At 46.7% G+C, this 14,459-nt stretch overlaps 1 protein-coding gene across 1 annotated transcript in view; it reads right to left on the bottom strand.

Annotated features, from left to right (window-relative positions):
• The window catches only part of CHSY1 (chondroitin sulfate synthase 1), a gene marked incomplete at its 5' end in the record, with an annotated part of 88,960 nt that overhangs the window by 51,946 nt on the left and 22,555 nt on the right, over window positions 1-14,459 (bottom strand). The window contains 1 exon segment of the mRNA XM_006172212.3: window positions 9,598-10,093. Coding sequence (XP_006172274.1) covers window positions 9,598-10,093 — 496 coding nt within the window.

The raw sequence follows: 14,459 nt of genomic DNA, 5'->3' as shown, positions 1-14,459 counted from the left end.
AAAAATAATTAAATAAGGGACCAGCAGATGGCATAATGGTTACATCACTGGGCTCCCACATAGTCAACCGTGGTTCAAGTCCCGGACCTAGCAGCTTAAACTCACGCTGGGCATATGTGTGCACGTGCCCAAAATCCTGAGAGGAGAACGGAAAAGGGATGATAGCGTGGCCTTCCCCCTGGGGGATAATTTCTCACTTTCTGTCTCTGTCTCTCCAACGAGAGCATGCGAAAATCTCTTTCTAAAATATATATATACATTTTTTTTTCTTTTTTTTGAAAGGTTTTTGCTATAGGGCGTGTGTGCTCGCCAGACAGACAGAGAGAGACAGAGAGACAGAAAGCGAGATCACCCCCCAGGGGGGATGGCCACGCCGCAATCCCTTCTCCTCCATTCTCCTCTCGGGATATTGGGCACACACGCACACGCGCCCGGCGTGAGTTTAAGCCACCAGGTCCAGGACTCGAATCGCAGTCAACTACATGGGAGTCCAGCGACATAGCCATTACATTAACTGCTGGTCCCTCTCTTTCACTCTTTCAGGAATATATATGGCTCTGTCTCCTGAACTGAAGTGTCAGAGAGAGAAAAAGACGGCCATTCGTGAATCTTTTCTCTGCGATCTACCTGGGGTTCAGAGGGCAGTTCTGCGCCTAACCAGAAGGCCTTTACCAAAACGTGCGGGTTAATTCGGGGCTCACACCTGGTGTCGATGTGCAGGGGTAGTGGGAACCAGTTCCCTGTGCACCCAGGTGAGAGGCGCTCCGATGGCAGGGTGCTGTGAAGGTGGGTGCAGTGAGCAGTTCGGAGCTGGAGGAGAAGAGCCTCGGGGTATCTCCCCGGGGTGTGAGCGCCATGGTGTGAACACGCTGGGAAGCCCTGGGGTGAATGACTGGTTAGAAACACTGCTGAAGAGATCTGGAAAGGGGCCAGCCAGGCGGTGTGTGGTTAAGGTGGCTAGATCCCACATGGCCGGCTGCATGGTTCAAGTACTAAACCCGGCAGCTTGACAAACACACAGGGCATGTGTGCATGCGTGATCAAAACCCTAGGAAGAGGATGGAGAAGGGATGGAGAAGGGATTGCAGCATGCCCATTCCCATGGGGGGGTGATTTCTCACTGCCCCTCTCCGCCTCTCTCTGCTGAGTGTATGTGACTTACGGCAAAACAAACAAACAAACAAACAAACAAACGAAAAACAAATAAACTTTTAAAAATAACTGGGGCCAGCAGGTGGCGTGGTGGTTAAGGTCGCTGGGTTCCGACATGGCTGACTGTGGTTCAAGGCCTAGACCTGGCAACTTGCTTTCTCACTTTCCCTCTCTCTCACTCTGTCTCTCTCTGGTCAAATATATGTTTGTGTGTGTGTGTGTGTGTGTGTGTGTGTGTGTGTGTATACATATGTGTGTGTACACGCACATACACATATATATGTATATATATTAAATAAGATAATTCTTTAAAAAAATAGATTTGGGGGAACAAAAAAAAAATACGCTAAGCAGTTGGAAATGTAATGCTAGAGCCTAGAAAACAAGTGACAGCTGAAAAGATCAAAATAAAAAACTTTAGCATAGAATCAAGATGTGGAGATGGGAATTTTGCTTTGCAATGATTCTCTGTAAGAAAGACCTTGACCAAAGAGAGAAGACCAAGAATAGAACTTGAATGATATGGTGGATATCTTTACAGTTCATCTGGCCTTTATTTTTTCAATTGGCCTAGCATATCAGTGCATATATTACATGTTGTATATAAGGGAATATAATAAGTGTATTAAAAAGTTCATTAAAATGTATATTATGAAAAAGCTATATATTGATTTCAACGTTTTTGCACCAAAATAAAATTGTACTTTAATTATATTATTCTTATAAACTGCTTGAAACCTCCTTGTAAAAGAGAAAAATCATTGAATTGGGAATCAGAAAATGTGTATCCTAGCCATGTTCTGTGATTTCTTCTAGAAGAATCCATTGATCCGCCATCTCTGCTGTTGTACAATTTGTACCCTAAGAAGGTGCGAGATAATGTACCAGATATAACTGGACTGGTTCTATACATTGTGATATAAGAAACATGTAACTATCAAATAATTCCAGGGGACAGTAGATAGTCTAGAAATTTAGTCATAGCTATCAAGAAGTGTTTTTTGTCTTTTGGGGTTTGTCTTCTGTACTTTTTAAAATAAAATTATCATCATAGTCTTTGCATCAAGATACATAGCAATGATAGCAGTTTCTTTTTAAAGCTTAGTATTAAATATTAAATATCTTTCCTCATTTTAATCTTACCAAGAAAAAAAAAAAAAGCTCAAATTATTGGAAGCCTGGACACACTTCTATGATTAGCCAGGCTATGTAAAAGTCGGTGGCTTTACTCTTCCTGCTGTGGCAGCAGATCCAGGCCCCAAAAGATAGGACCAGGTTATCATCCTTTTTGAAAAGTGTGCTATAAAACTGGATGACCTTTTATAAGCCAGAATACAAAGTAAGAATGGGGGTAAAGGAGGGATGTTTTCTTCCAGAAAAAGAATTTCTGGAATCCCATTTCATCATTTTTCCCAAAAATGGTTGGAAGAGGGGGTAAAATCGCAACATGAGTTTCAAAGTAAGTCTTTGGGAGGGCTGATGGCTACCTTGCCGAGGAGGGAGGAATCATTGTGGAGGGTGATGGCCAAGTGGGACCGTCCCCACCCTCCTCAGCCAGGAGAGCAAATGTGGCAAGTTTATTGCCCAGTGGGTCTGAAAGTGGGCTGAAGCTTGTCTAGTACCGATTTCTCTATGAGGTTTCTTCTAAAAACAGACAACTCAGGACCAGCAGTTAGCGTAGTGGCTATGTCACTGGACTTCCATGTAGTCGACCGTGGTTTGCATCCGGACCAGGCGGCTTGAAACTCACACCAGGCACGTGTGTGTGCGTGCCCAAGATCCCGAGAGGAGAATGGGGGAGAAGGGATTGTGGCATGGCCATCCCCCTGGGGGGTGATTTCTCGCTTTCTTTCTCACTGTCCTGTCTGTCTCTCCCAGGTGAGCACACACATCCTCAGGCAAAAGCATCTATGAAGAAATGATACTTTAAAAATAAATAAGTAAATCAAAAGCAAAAGTAAAATGAATACGTTACTCAGGTCAACTTTTTGTTCCCTTCCACAATTCATGTATCTCCCTAAGTAAAACAAATTCCTGTTTCCCGTTTGTAGGTATTTCCCACTGACCATGCCGGCCCCATGTGACAGGGGCGAGCTGGGATGTGACCAGCCCCTCACGTTTAGCTCTCCCAGCATTTAACAGACTCATGGCTGCTGCTTCTGCCCTTCCTAACTGTCCTGCGCGTTTAAAACTATTTCCAAATCGGGACAACAGGTGGCGTGGTGGTTAAGGTGTTGGACACTCCCACATGGCCGACCAGGGTTCAAGTCCTGGACCTGGTGGCTTGCTCTCTCACTTTCCTCTCTCTCTCTCTCTCTCTCTCTCTCTCTGGTCAAATTAAAATGAAGGAATAAATGAATTAGTTAATTAATTAATTAAAAAAAAACTACTTCCAAATGAAGTTCTTAAAGCCATTTATTAATAAGTAACTACCACTAATAATCAAAGCAAACTTAAAAATGACTGGGAATTTTTATTTTGACAGTTATTCCTATGAGTCATTTTAATGACTTAAGTATTATCCCAAGGCATTGTTTCTCCTTGCAAAAGAAAAAAAGAAGATTGCACCTTTTGGCTAAGCTTTAGAACAACGTTAAGTTCTTTCCAAGACTCAAAAGCTTAATATGATTGTCTTGACTGTTACGACTCCACCCCAATAATTTCTCATAACGTGAACCTTAATGGAGAAACTAGAGCTACAAGAGGTTTAATCAAAGTTCCTCATCCCCATGCAGGATTGATCTCGCCTCCGCGGTGAACACAGGACGAGCCCCAATGGCAACTCAGGTTGGAAGCGAAGAGATTTTTTTTGTTTGTTTTTCCAAACATCTCTTAGGAATTATTTATTTAATTTTATTTATTCATTCATCTATTTTAATTTGACTAGAGACACACACAGAGAGAGAGAGAGAGAATGGGAAAGTGAGAAAGCAAGCCACCAGGTCTGGGACTCAAACCGTGGTCAGCCATGTGGGAGTGTCCAGCACCTTAACCACCACGCCACCTGCTGGCCGCCAGAAGCTAAGAGATTTAACGAAAACCTACAAGCTGTAGGGCACATATAACATGCTGCCATTCGGGGTTTTGTTTTTTAAAAATCATCTGTTCAACTTTATTTATTATTATTATTTAAATTTGACTAGAGAGAGAGAGAGAGGAGGAGACAGAGAGAGAGAAGAAGAGAGAGGGAGAGAGAGAACGAGAGAGAAAGTGAGAAAAGAAGCCGCCAGTTCCAAGGACTTGAACCGAGGTCGACGGTGTGGGAGTCCAGCACCCTCACCACCGCGCTACCTGCCGGCCCCAACCCGCTGCCATTTATGTAAAAGGGAAACATACGTGAGCTTGATTACATCTGACACTTGTTTTTTTTTCTCAAAAACAGAAAGAAAAAAAAATCAAAGGTCTAAATAAATGGATAAATATCCCAATAGATATCATTCTTTATTTTTTTGAGTGTTTTGTTTTGGTTTTTTGCTATAGGGCAGGTTAAAATAGCCAGGCCTCCTTCTTAAATCATTAGAGTCTTTGATGAGTAGTTGTAACAGGAAAACTAGCCCCCCCCCCAGGTGTCCCCTGCCTGCGGCCATTGGATAATTTCCACCACTGATACACTGTGGCCTGTGGCACTACATTCCAGATCAGAGCATTTGCTACAGTTTCCACCACTGATACACTGTGGCACTACATTCCAGATCAGAGCGCTTGCTACAGTTTCCACCACTGATACACTGTGGCACTACATTCCAGATCAGAGCGCTTGCTACAACTCAGGACAGCTTTTATGTGACTACACTAACACACAGGGCTTTAGGAATTCTCTCAAGGGGCTGGCAGGTGGCATGGTAGTAAAGACGCTGGACTCCTACATGGCTGTCCGTGGCTGACTGTGGTTCGAGTCTTGGACCTGGCAGCTTGCTTTCTCACTTCCCGTCTTTCTCTGGTCAAATTAAAACACATAATAATAATAATAATAATAATAATAATAATAATAATTAATAAAGTTGAATTTAAAAAAAGTCTCTCTCAAATAGTTAAGGGTGCTGGATTCCACAGGGCAGACTGTGGTTCAAATCTCAGCTCTAGAGGCTTGAAAAACACACCAGGCGCTGCGTGTGGTGTGCCCTAAATCCATACAGGAGGGAGAAACAGAGATGGGACTATGGCAGTAATTCTCTCTGCTTCTCTGTCTCTCTAGAGTATACATGTGAGCAAATATGCTCTCTGGCATGTTTAAACAAAAAAAAAAAAAACAAGGAAAAGGACTGGGGCCAGAAGGTAGCATGTTGGTTAAGATGCTAGACTCTTACACAGATGACTGCGGTTCAAGTCCCAGACCTGGTGGCTTGCTTTCTCACTTTCCCTTTCTCTGTCTCTCTCTGGTCAAATTAAAGAAATAATAATGATGAATAAAATTAAATTGAATAATTCATTAAAAAATAAAAAAAGCCGGACTCTCTCTAGCAAGAAGACTAGCTTAGAAATCAGGGTCAGAGGAAGGTGTTCCAAAAAACCCAAAGGATTACATATTTTAACCATAGTGAAATTTGCTAAGGTTACAACCACTTGATTAAGAGCAGGGAGAATGCAGAAATACAGCCAGTTGCATTCTGCTTAACATGGCACCAAATCTTCAAACAGCTTTCCCGGCTGCAAAAATCCGTGACCAGAACAGAGATCCCCAGGCCCGGGGAGCAGCGGCCGATGCACTGGGGCTGAGGTGGGGAGGAGGAAAAAGCCACGCCAAGATTAAAGGGCTCGGTCGGATCCCATTCAGTATTTTAAATGTACCCCCCCAAAAAAGTTATATAAAGTGCATTTTCTGTGCACTTGAAAATGTCCACTTCCCTAAAAGTTCAAGCAGAAGAAATAGAGAGATTACAAGACATTAAAAATGCAAGTCCAGGGAAGGCAAGTACAGGCAAGAATACTGTTTCTCCACTCAAGGTCTTGACTGCGGTTCGAATCCCAGACCCGGTGGCTTGGGCATGTGTGCGTGGGTGCCCAAAATCCCGAGAGGGGAACGGAGAAGGAATTGTGGCGTGGCCATCCCCGCTGGGGAAGGGTGATTTCTCGCTTTCTTTCTGGCAAGTGCACACACCCTATAGCAAAAATCTCTCCCCCCATAAAAAGAATAAGAGAAGAAAATTAACTCAGCATGGTGGTTGAGGCACTGGGCTCCCATGTGGCCACTCACGGATCAAGTCCTAGACCTGGTGGTCCTGTTTTCCCTCTCTTTCTGGCCAAATTTAAAATAATAATAACAAAAAATAACAAAATAAAATAATTCCTAAAAATGAAATTAACTCGGACTCAAGCTCTCACATCTTTTTTTCTTTTTTTTCAAGTTATCTTAGTGCCTTTATTTACATATAAGTAATGATAGCTTTCACTTATTGAACATGTGGTATATACCAGTCGATAGGACGGGGCTTTACAAAAATATCTCAGTTCAAAACTGCTTTAAATCTTCATCCAAACCAGCAGACCTAAGTGAATTAGGGAGACAGGACCAACCAATCAGTAACAATATGTACAATAATAATTTTTTTTTGAGAGGTTTTTGCTATAGGGCGCGTGAGCTCGCCAGACAGAGAGAGACAGAGAGACAGAAAGCGAGAAATCACCCCCCAGGGGGGATGGCCACGCCGCAATCCCTTCTCCTCCGTTCTCCTCTCAGGATCTTGGGCACGCACGCACACGCACCCGGCAATAATAAATATTGTAATAATTTTACAAAAGCAAAATTAATTAAACACACACACACACCCCTAACAGTTCACATCAGAAAGTGGTACAAGGTCTAGCAGTCCGTCTGCTCCTGATAACTCCCCGTTTATCAATCTAAACACAACACAAGCACAATTTTTCTTTCGCTCTAACTGGTATCAGCTCTTCCAACTGCAGGCCAAGAGGTGTACATCTGCCAATAAACACCCAGAAAGGGGCCCGGCCTGTAGTGCAGTAGTCAAACTGGGCAGGGGATGCCGGATTCCATGCGGTCAACCTGGGTTCGAGTCCCAGCGTAGGCAGTAACACACCATGCACATGCACACAGGTGCCCAGAATATTAACGGGACGGAGATTGGAAGGAAGGACGGGCACGATCGGGCCCCTTCAATGGGTGCTTTCTCTATCTCTGCCACACATGTGCCCTCTGGTGTAAAAAAGGAAAGAAAAAGATGAAAAGAAAAGTCGAAAGCGTGTATCTCTAGAACTATTAAAAGAAAACATCTAGGGACCAGCAGGTGGCATGGTGCTTTGAATCTCAGATGGACTTGAACTCCAACACGGCTGACCGTGGTTCGAGTCCCAGACCTGGCAGCTTGAAAACCACTCCGTGTGTGTGTGTGTGTGTGTGTGTGTGTGTGTGCGCACGAGCACATGTGTACGCCCAAGAGGATCATGGAGGAGAAAGGACGGTGGCATGTCCATGCCCCTCTGAGGAGTAATTTCTCCTTCCCTCTTTCTCCCGCAAGTGTATGTGCCCTATGACAAAAACTCAAATCAATCCATCAATCAACAGGTAGACTTCCTTCAAAAAATTTCATGTGGGTGTCAAGGTGACTCAGAAATTTCCTGTTATCTATTCTGGAAGAACAACTACGACTCGCTAACTCACGGAGTATCCTAAGTATTGACAAGTCAGGGTTCGAACTGAATGCAAAGGTGAACGTGCCTGGTTTTGTAACATCATTAATCCTTTTATGATCATTTCAAATCCCTTAAGTTTCGGGGTTTTTTTAAAATTTTTTCTTTAATTATTTTATTTATCTTTATCCATTTATTTATTTATTTTTATTTGACCATAGAGGGATAGAATGAGAGAGAAAGTGAGAAAGCAAGCTTCCAGGTCTGGGACTCAAACCGAGGTCAGCCATGCGGGAGTCCAGCACTTTAACCACCACGCCACCTGCCGGCCCCAAACCCCTTACGTTTCTCATGGGTGTGGTCGTCATGACCAGACGGGAGCTGGCGGTGTGTGCCCCTGCAGTCACATGCCCGGATAACCACAAACAATTCACTGCCACCATCAGCAGGCCACTGGGTCGTCGGCAAACCGTGATGTATTTTTCTATGCAAAAATGCATCGTGATTTTTCCAACAGTCTGATACATTATTGCTTTATGCCTCAAATGCCATTATTCATTAGCTAAGATATTGGAACAAAGGTTAGGAAAGTGCCAAAAACCAGACAAAGTACAAGGGGAAGTCAAATACTTAAAAAGATTAAAAAAAAAAAAAAAAAAAAAGAACCAAAACCAAAGGCTAAGAATGCATTAATTTAATGCCAACCATAACCCTTGAAGAGAATATTACCACTGGTTTCCTATGACTGATTTGGAACTGACAAAATTACCACTCCCCCCCACCCCCCGCAGTAAAGAATTCTGTCCAAGAGGATGAATATGGAGGGCCAGCAGGTGGTGTGGTGGTTAAGGTGCTGGATCTCAAACATCCAACTCCATGGTTCGAGTCCCAGATCTGGTAGCTTGAAGATTACACCGAGGGGGCTGCCAGGTGGCATGGTGGTTGAGGTGCTGGACTTCCACATGGCTGACCGCGGTTCGAGTCCCAGACCTGGTGGCTTGCTTTCTCACTCTCCCTTTCTCTTTGCCTGTCTCTCTCTGGTCAAAATGATAATAAATAAAATCTGAAATAAATAAGTCTTCAAGAAAAAAGAAAAATGAAATCACACAGGGTAGGATGAGCAGATGGTGTAATGGTTACGTCACTGGACTCCCATGTAGTCAACAGCAGTTCGAGCTGTGGACCCAGTGGCTTAAAACTCACATCTGGCGTGTGTGCATGCCTTTCTAGAATCTCAAGGGGAGAACAGAGGGGGAGGGATTGCGGCATGGCCATCTCTCCTGGGGGAGTGAGTTCTTGCTCTCTGTCTCTCCAACCAGTGCACGCGCCCTATAACAAAAACCTCTCTCTTAAAAAAAGAAGAGAGAATGGAGGAGAAGGGACTGCGGGTGGTCACCGCCCGGAGAGACGATTCCTCACTTTCCTTCTCTCTCCAGTGAGTGCAAGTGCCCTGCGGCAGAAATTTTATAAAGGAAAAGGACCGCGGTTCGCGTCCCGGACCCGGTGGCTTAAACTCACGCTGGGCGCGTGTGCGTGCATGCCCAAGATCCCTAGAGGAGAATGGAGGAGAAGGGATTGCGGCATGACCATCCCCCCTGGGGGGTGATTTCTCGCTTTCTGTCTCTCTGTCTCTCTGTCTGTCTGGTGAGCACACGTGCCCTATAGCAAAAACCTCTCAAAAAAAAAAAAAAAAAAGGAAAAGATGAAAACTATGATAACACCTTTGATTATCACACGGTGCCTGCGTTCCCTGGAAACCCACGCCATCCTCCACCAAGATATACGACCGTGAAATATAAATAAGGATCGAAGCAAGTGAAAGCCGAGACACGCCGACGGAAAGGCCCCGGTCCTTACCTCGTAGGACCAGACACACTGCACGCCCGCGAACCTCCGGACACAGCGCCCCACCTCCACGTCCTCGTGGGTGGTGTACATCTCCCGCAGACACTTGCCGATGTGCGGCACCATCCTCCGCAGCACCTCGCGGCTCAGGATCACGCCCGGCCCGCCCATGCAGAAGTTCTCGCCGGGCTCCAGGGCCAGCTTGCCCATCTCCTCCGTGGTGCCCAGCCCCGTCTGCCCCAGGAACAGGGGCTCGCTGCTGTTGAGGCTCCGCAGGAAGCTCTCCAGGCGGTCGCCCTTGATGTAAACGTCGTCGTCCGCCCTCATGAACCACTCGTACTTGTCCAGGTAGTGGTCGTGCATGTACTTGAGCATCATGAAGGACTTCTTCTGGGGCGGGTAGGAGTCGTCCACGCCCCGCAGGGGCACGACCGGGATCGGGATGGACGTGTCTGAGCCCTCGCTGGAGAAGAATTCCACCTTCCCAGGGATCGTCTTGGCCCACGTTCTGGAATGCAAACAGACATCACTTAGAGAAGAGCTGATTTCCCACGGGTACTCCGAAATTCACCTATCGGGGACCAGCAGACGGCGTGATGGTTACGTCGCTGGACTCCCACATAATCGACCACGGTTCGAGTCCCGGACCCGGTGGCTTCGAACTCACACTGGGTACGTATGCGTGCGTGCCCAAAATCCCGGAAGGAGACTGGAAGAGAAGGGACTGTGGTGTGGCCATCCCTCCCAGGTAGAATGTCTCCCTGTCTCTCTTGTCTCTGTCTCTCCATCAAGCGCTTATGCCCTAGAGCAAAAATCACTCTTGAAAAAAAAAAGAAAAAAGAAAAGGAAAGAGGTTTACATATTGGGACCAGCAGGTGGCGTAGTGGTTACTGTGCTGGACTCCCATGTGGCTAACCCTGGTTTGAGTCCTGGACCCGGCAGCTTTGAAAAAAATCACGCTAGGCACATGTACGCGCATGCCCAAATTCCTGAGAATAGAGAAGGGATTGCAGTGTGGCCATACCCCAAGGGGGTGATTTCTCACTTTCCCTCTCTCTGTCTCTCTCTCCAGTGAACGCATGTGCCCTATGCCAAAAAGCTTTAAGAAAGAAAGAACAGAAGGAAGGAAGGAAGGAAGGAAGGAAGGAATTAAGCCACATATCCGTTCACTGAGTCACCCGCGGTCGCTTCATCTTCTTGAGCTCTCTGCTTCCTTTTAAAGGAAGCCTAGGCCATGGGTGTTGCAAAGCCTAAGGATCCAACCAGCAGTTAGCATAATGGCTATGCCACTGGACTCCCATGTAGTCGACCGTAGTTCGAGTCCCGGACCCGGTGGCTTAAACTCACGCCGGGCGTGTGTGCGTGCGTGCCCAAGATCCCGAGAGGAGAATGGAGGAGAAGGGATTGCGGCGTGGCCATCCCCCCTGGGGGGTGATTTCTCACTTTCTGTCTCTGTCTTTCTGGTGAGCACACACGCCCTATGGCAAAAACTTCTCAAAAAAAAAAAAAAAAAGTCTAAGGATCCCAACCAGAACTGAAGACGAAGCACTGATGCAGTCCCAGATGGCTTGTTTTAGTTACAGCTGAAGAGCAAATCGTCAGGTCGCCAAGGTCTGGTACTGCCAACTCCCTTCCTACACACTCCTCGGCTCTAAAAAAATAATGAACATCAAGTTGCTCGTTCAACGAGTTCTCTTGGAGAGTTCATTCAATGAGACGCACACACGCTGATAAGAGGTGAGCAGAAACCTCGTCCGACTCAGGCAGCTGCCCAAGAGAGACGTTTATCGGAAAAGCCACACGAGGGGCTGGCAGGTGGCGTGGTGGTTAAGGGTGCCGGACTCCCACGTGGCCAACTGCAGTTCAAGTCCTGGACCTGACAGCTTGCTTTCTTGCGCGCTCTCTCTCTCTCTCTCTCTCTCTCTGGTTAAATTTAAAAAATAAAGCAAAAGCAAATGGAATTAAATAAATACTTCTTAAGAAAAAAGGAAAAAGAAAGAATAGCTACATGAATGCCCATGCTCTTAGATACTAAGGTGTGCTCGGAAAGAACAGAGCCCTGAACGCAGGTGAGACCCACAGGACAGGCGGGAAGCCGGCTCTGTGACATCAGGCAGGGCCCACTGGAGATGCTCTTAAAGCTACAGAAGCTAGGGACCCAGCAGATGGCATAGCGGTTACGTTGCCGGACTCCCACCCGGGTGACCATGGTTTGAGTCCTGGATGGACCCACTGCCTTGAAACTTGTGCTAGGCACCTGTGCATGCGTGCGCCCACAATCCCAGGAGGAGGACAGAGGAGAAAGGATTGCAGAGCGGCCACCTCATGGGCGTGACTTCTCACTCTCCCTCTCTCTGTCTCCCCCACCCCCCACGGGAGCGCATGCACCCTAAGGTAAAAACCTCTTAAGAATGCATGCCCAGAATCCCAAGAGGAAAATGGAGGAGAAGAGGCTGTGGCTGGCCATCCCCCCAGGGTGTGACCTCTCACTGTCTGTTTCTCTGGCGATCACATGCGCCCTATAGCAAACATCTCTCTCTTTAATTAAGCCGCAGAGGCTGGAGGGAATGAGAAGAGAAGAGATGAGATGAGGAGTCTTGCACTTCGAAATCCACAGAAGCGGGGCAGACGGCCGAGAAGAGCCAGTGTGGACGCTAGGAGGCCAGCCGGGGTGTGGTGGTTAAGGCAGCCGATTCCACGCGGCCACCCACAGTTCAAGTCCAGGATGTGACTTGGCAAAGACATGTGTGTCCAAAACCCCAAGAGCAGAATGGAGAAGAGCTGCCATCCCCCTGGGGTTGCTTTCTCAGTTTCCTTTATACGGACACACCCAATAGCAAAGGAGGAGAGGGGGAAGAGGGGGAAGCTCATGAAACACTAGCAGTCAATTAAAAAAAAAAAAAAAAAAAAGCAAAGACTTGAAAAACTAATTTAAGGCTATCACATGGCACTTTTGCAGGGGTGTTTTGTTTTGTTATTTTTTTAAGAGTTTTTTTTTCCTATAGGGCGCGTGCGCTCGCCAGACAGACAGAGAGAGACAGAGAGACAGAAAGCGAGAAATCATCCCCCAGGGGGAGATGGTCACGCTGCAATCCCTTCTCCTCCATTCTCCTCTCGGGATTTTGGGCACGCACGCACACCCAGCCTAAGTTTTAAGCCACCGGATCCAGGATTCGAACTGCCGCCGACTGTGTGCGAGTCCAGCAACAAAGCCATTACAGCCTGCCGGTCCATGCAGGGGCTTTATAATGCTGTGTGTTCCGAGGGAGAGTGGTTTAGCTACGATAATGTGTTTGCGCTGACCACTTCCAGGAAAAACCCCATGGAGAAGGATGAGGTGGTAAATGCAATCTTAGGACCATCAGAAGCACAGCTCCCGAACGGAGGCCTCTAGATACGCTTGTGTTTCACTTAACTCTTACAACTCTATTCATTATACTGAAAAAGAGACCTGAAGGACCGATGAAAGCCACATGTAACTTTAATGGGAAATCTTAGGAGCGAAATATCTGGAAGATACTTCCCCCAACCGTTGGGGAAGAGGTACGGAAGCAGAAAACGGGTAACAGGAGGAAGGGTGGATAAAGATGACTTCACACGAGCAGCAGTTAGTGTAATGGCTATGTCGCTGGACTACCACACAGCCGACTGCAGTTCGAAAGCAAAGACTTGAAAAACTAATTTAAGGCTATCACATGGCACTTTTGCAGGGGTGTTTTGTTTTGTTATTTTTTTAAGAGTTTTTTTTTCCTATAGGGCGCGTGCGCTCGCCAGACAGACAGAGAGAGACAGAGAGACAGAAAGCGAGAAATCATCCCCCAGGGGGAGATGGTCACGCTGCAATCCCTTCTCCTCCATTCTCCTCTCGGGATTTTGGGCACGCACGCACACCCAGCCTAAGTTTTAAGCCACCGGATCCAGGATTCGAACTGCCGCCGACTGTGTGCGAGTCCAGCAACAAAGCCATTACAGCCTGCCGGTCCATGCAGGGGCTTTATAATGCTGTGTGTTCCGAGGGAGAGTGGTTTAGCTACGATAATGTGTTTGCGCTGACCACTTCCAGGAAAAACCCCATGGAGAAGGATGAGGTGGTAAATGCAATCTTAGGACCATCAGAAGCACAGCTCCCGAACGGAGGCCTCTAGATACGCTTGTGTTTCACTTAACTCTTACAACTCTATTCATTATACTGAAAAAGAGACCTGAAGGACCGATGAAAGCCACATGTAACTTTAATGGGAAATCTTAGGAGCGAAATATCTGGAAGATACTTCCCCCAACCGTTGGGGAAGAGGTACGGAAGCAGAAAACGGGTAACAGGAGGAAGGGTGGATAAAGATGACTTCACACGAGCAGCAGTTAGTGTAATGGCTATGTCGCTGGACTACCACATAGCCGACTGCAGTTCGAGTCCCGGACCCGGCGGCTTAAGACTCACGCCGGGCGCGTGTGCATGCGTGCCCAAGATCCCGAGAGGAGAATGGAGGAGAAGGGATTGTGGTGTGGACATCCCCTGGGGGGTGACTTCTTGCTTTCTGTCTGTCTCCAGCAAGTACACGGGCCCTATGGCAAAAATATCTAAAAAAAAAGACTTTTCATTTTTATTCTATGGCTCTTAATATCGAGGGGAATTTTTACTTGATTTTTAAAAATACGAGGGCTGGCCTCATGACCCGGTGGCTACGGGGACCCTGTGGTTTGAATGCCATCTCCGACAGCTGAGAAACATGCCAGGCGCATGTGCGTGTATGCTCAAATTCCTGACGGGATTAATGGGCAGGGACCACACCTCACGCGGGGATGTGTTCTCCCTCTCTCTCTCTTTCTGTCTTTGGTGGGCACACATGCCCTCTGGCAAAAAAAAAAAAAAAAAA

Source organism: Tupaia chinensis, unplaced genomic scaffold (genome assembly GCF_000334495.1).
Source record: "Tupaia chinensis unplaced genomic scaffold, TupChi_1.0 Scaffold140464_1, whole genome shotgun sequence".
Classification (NCBI taxonomy): domain Eukaryota; kingdom Metazoa; phylum Chordata; class Mammalia; order Scandentia; family Tupaiidae; genus Tupaia; species Tupaia belangeri.
This window is presented reverse-complemented; position numbering and strand designations above follow the sequence as displayed.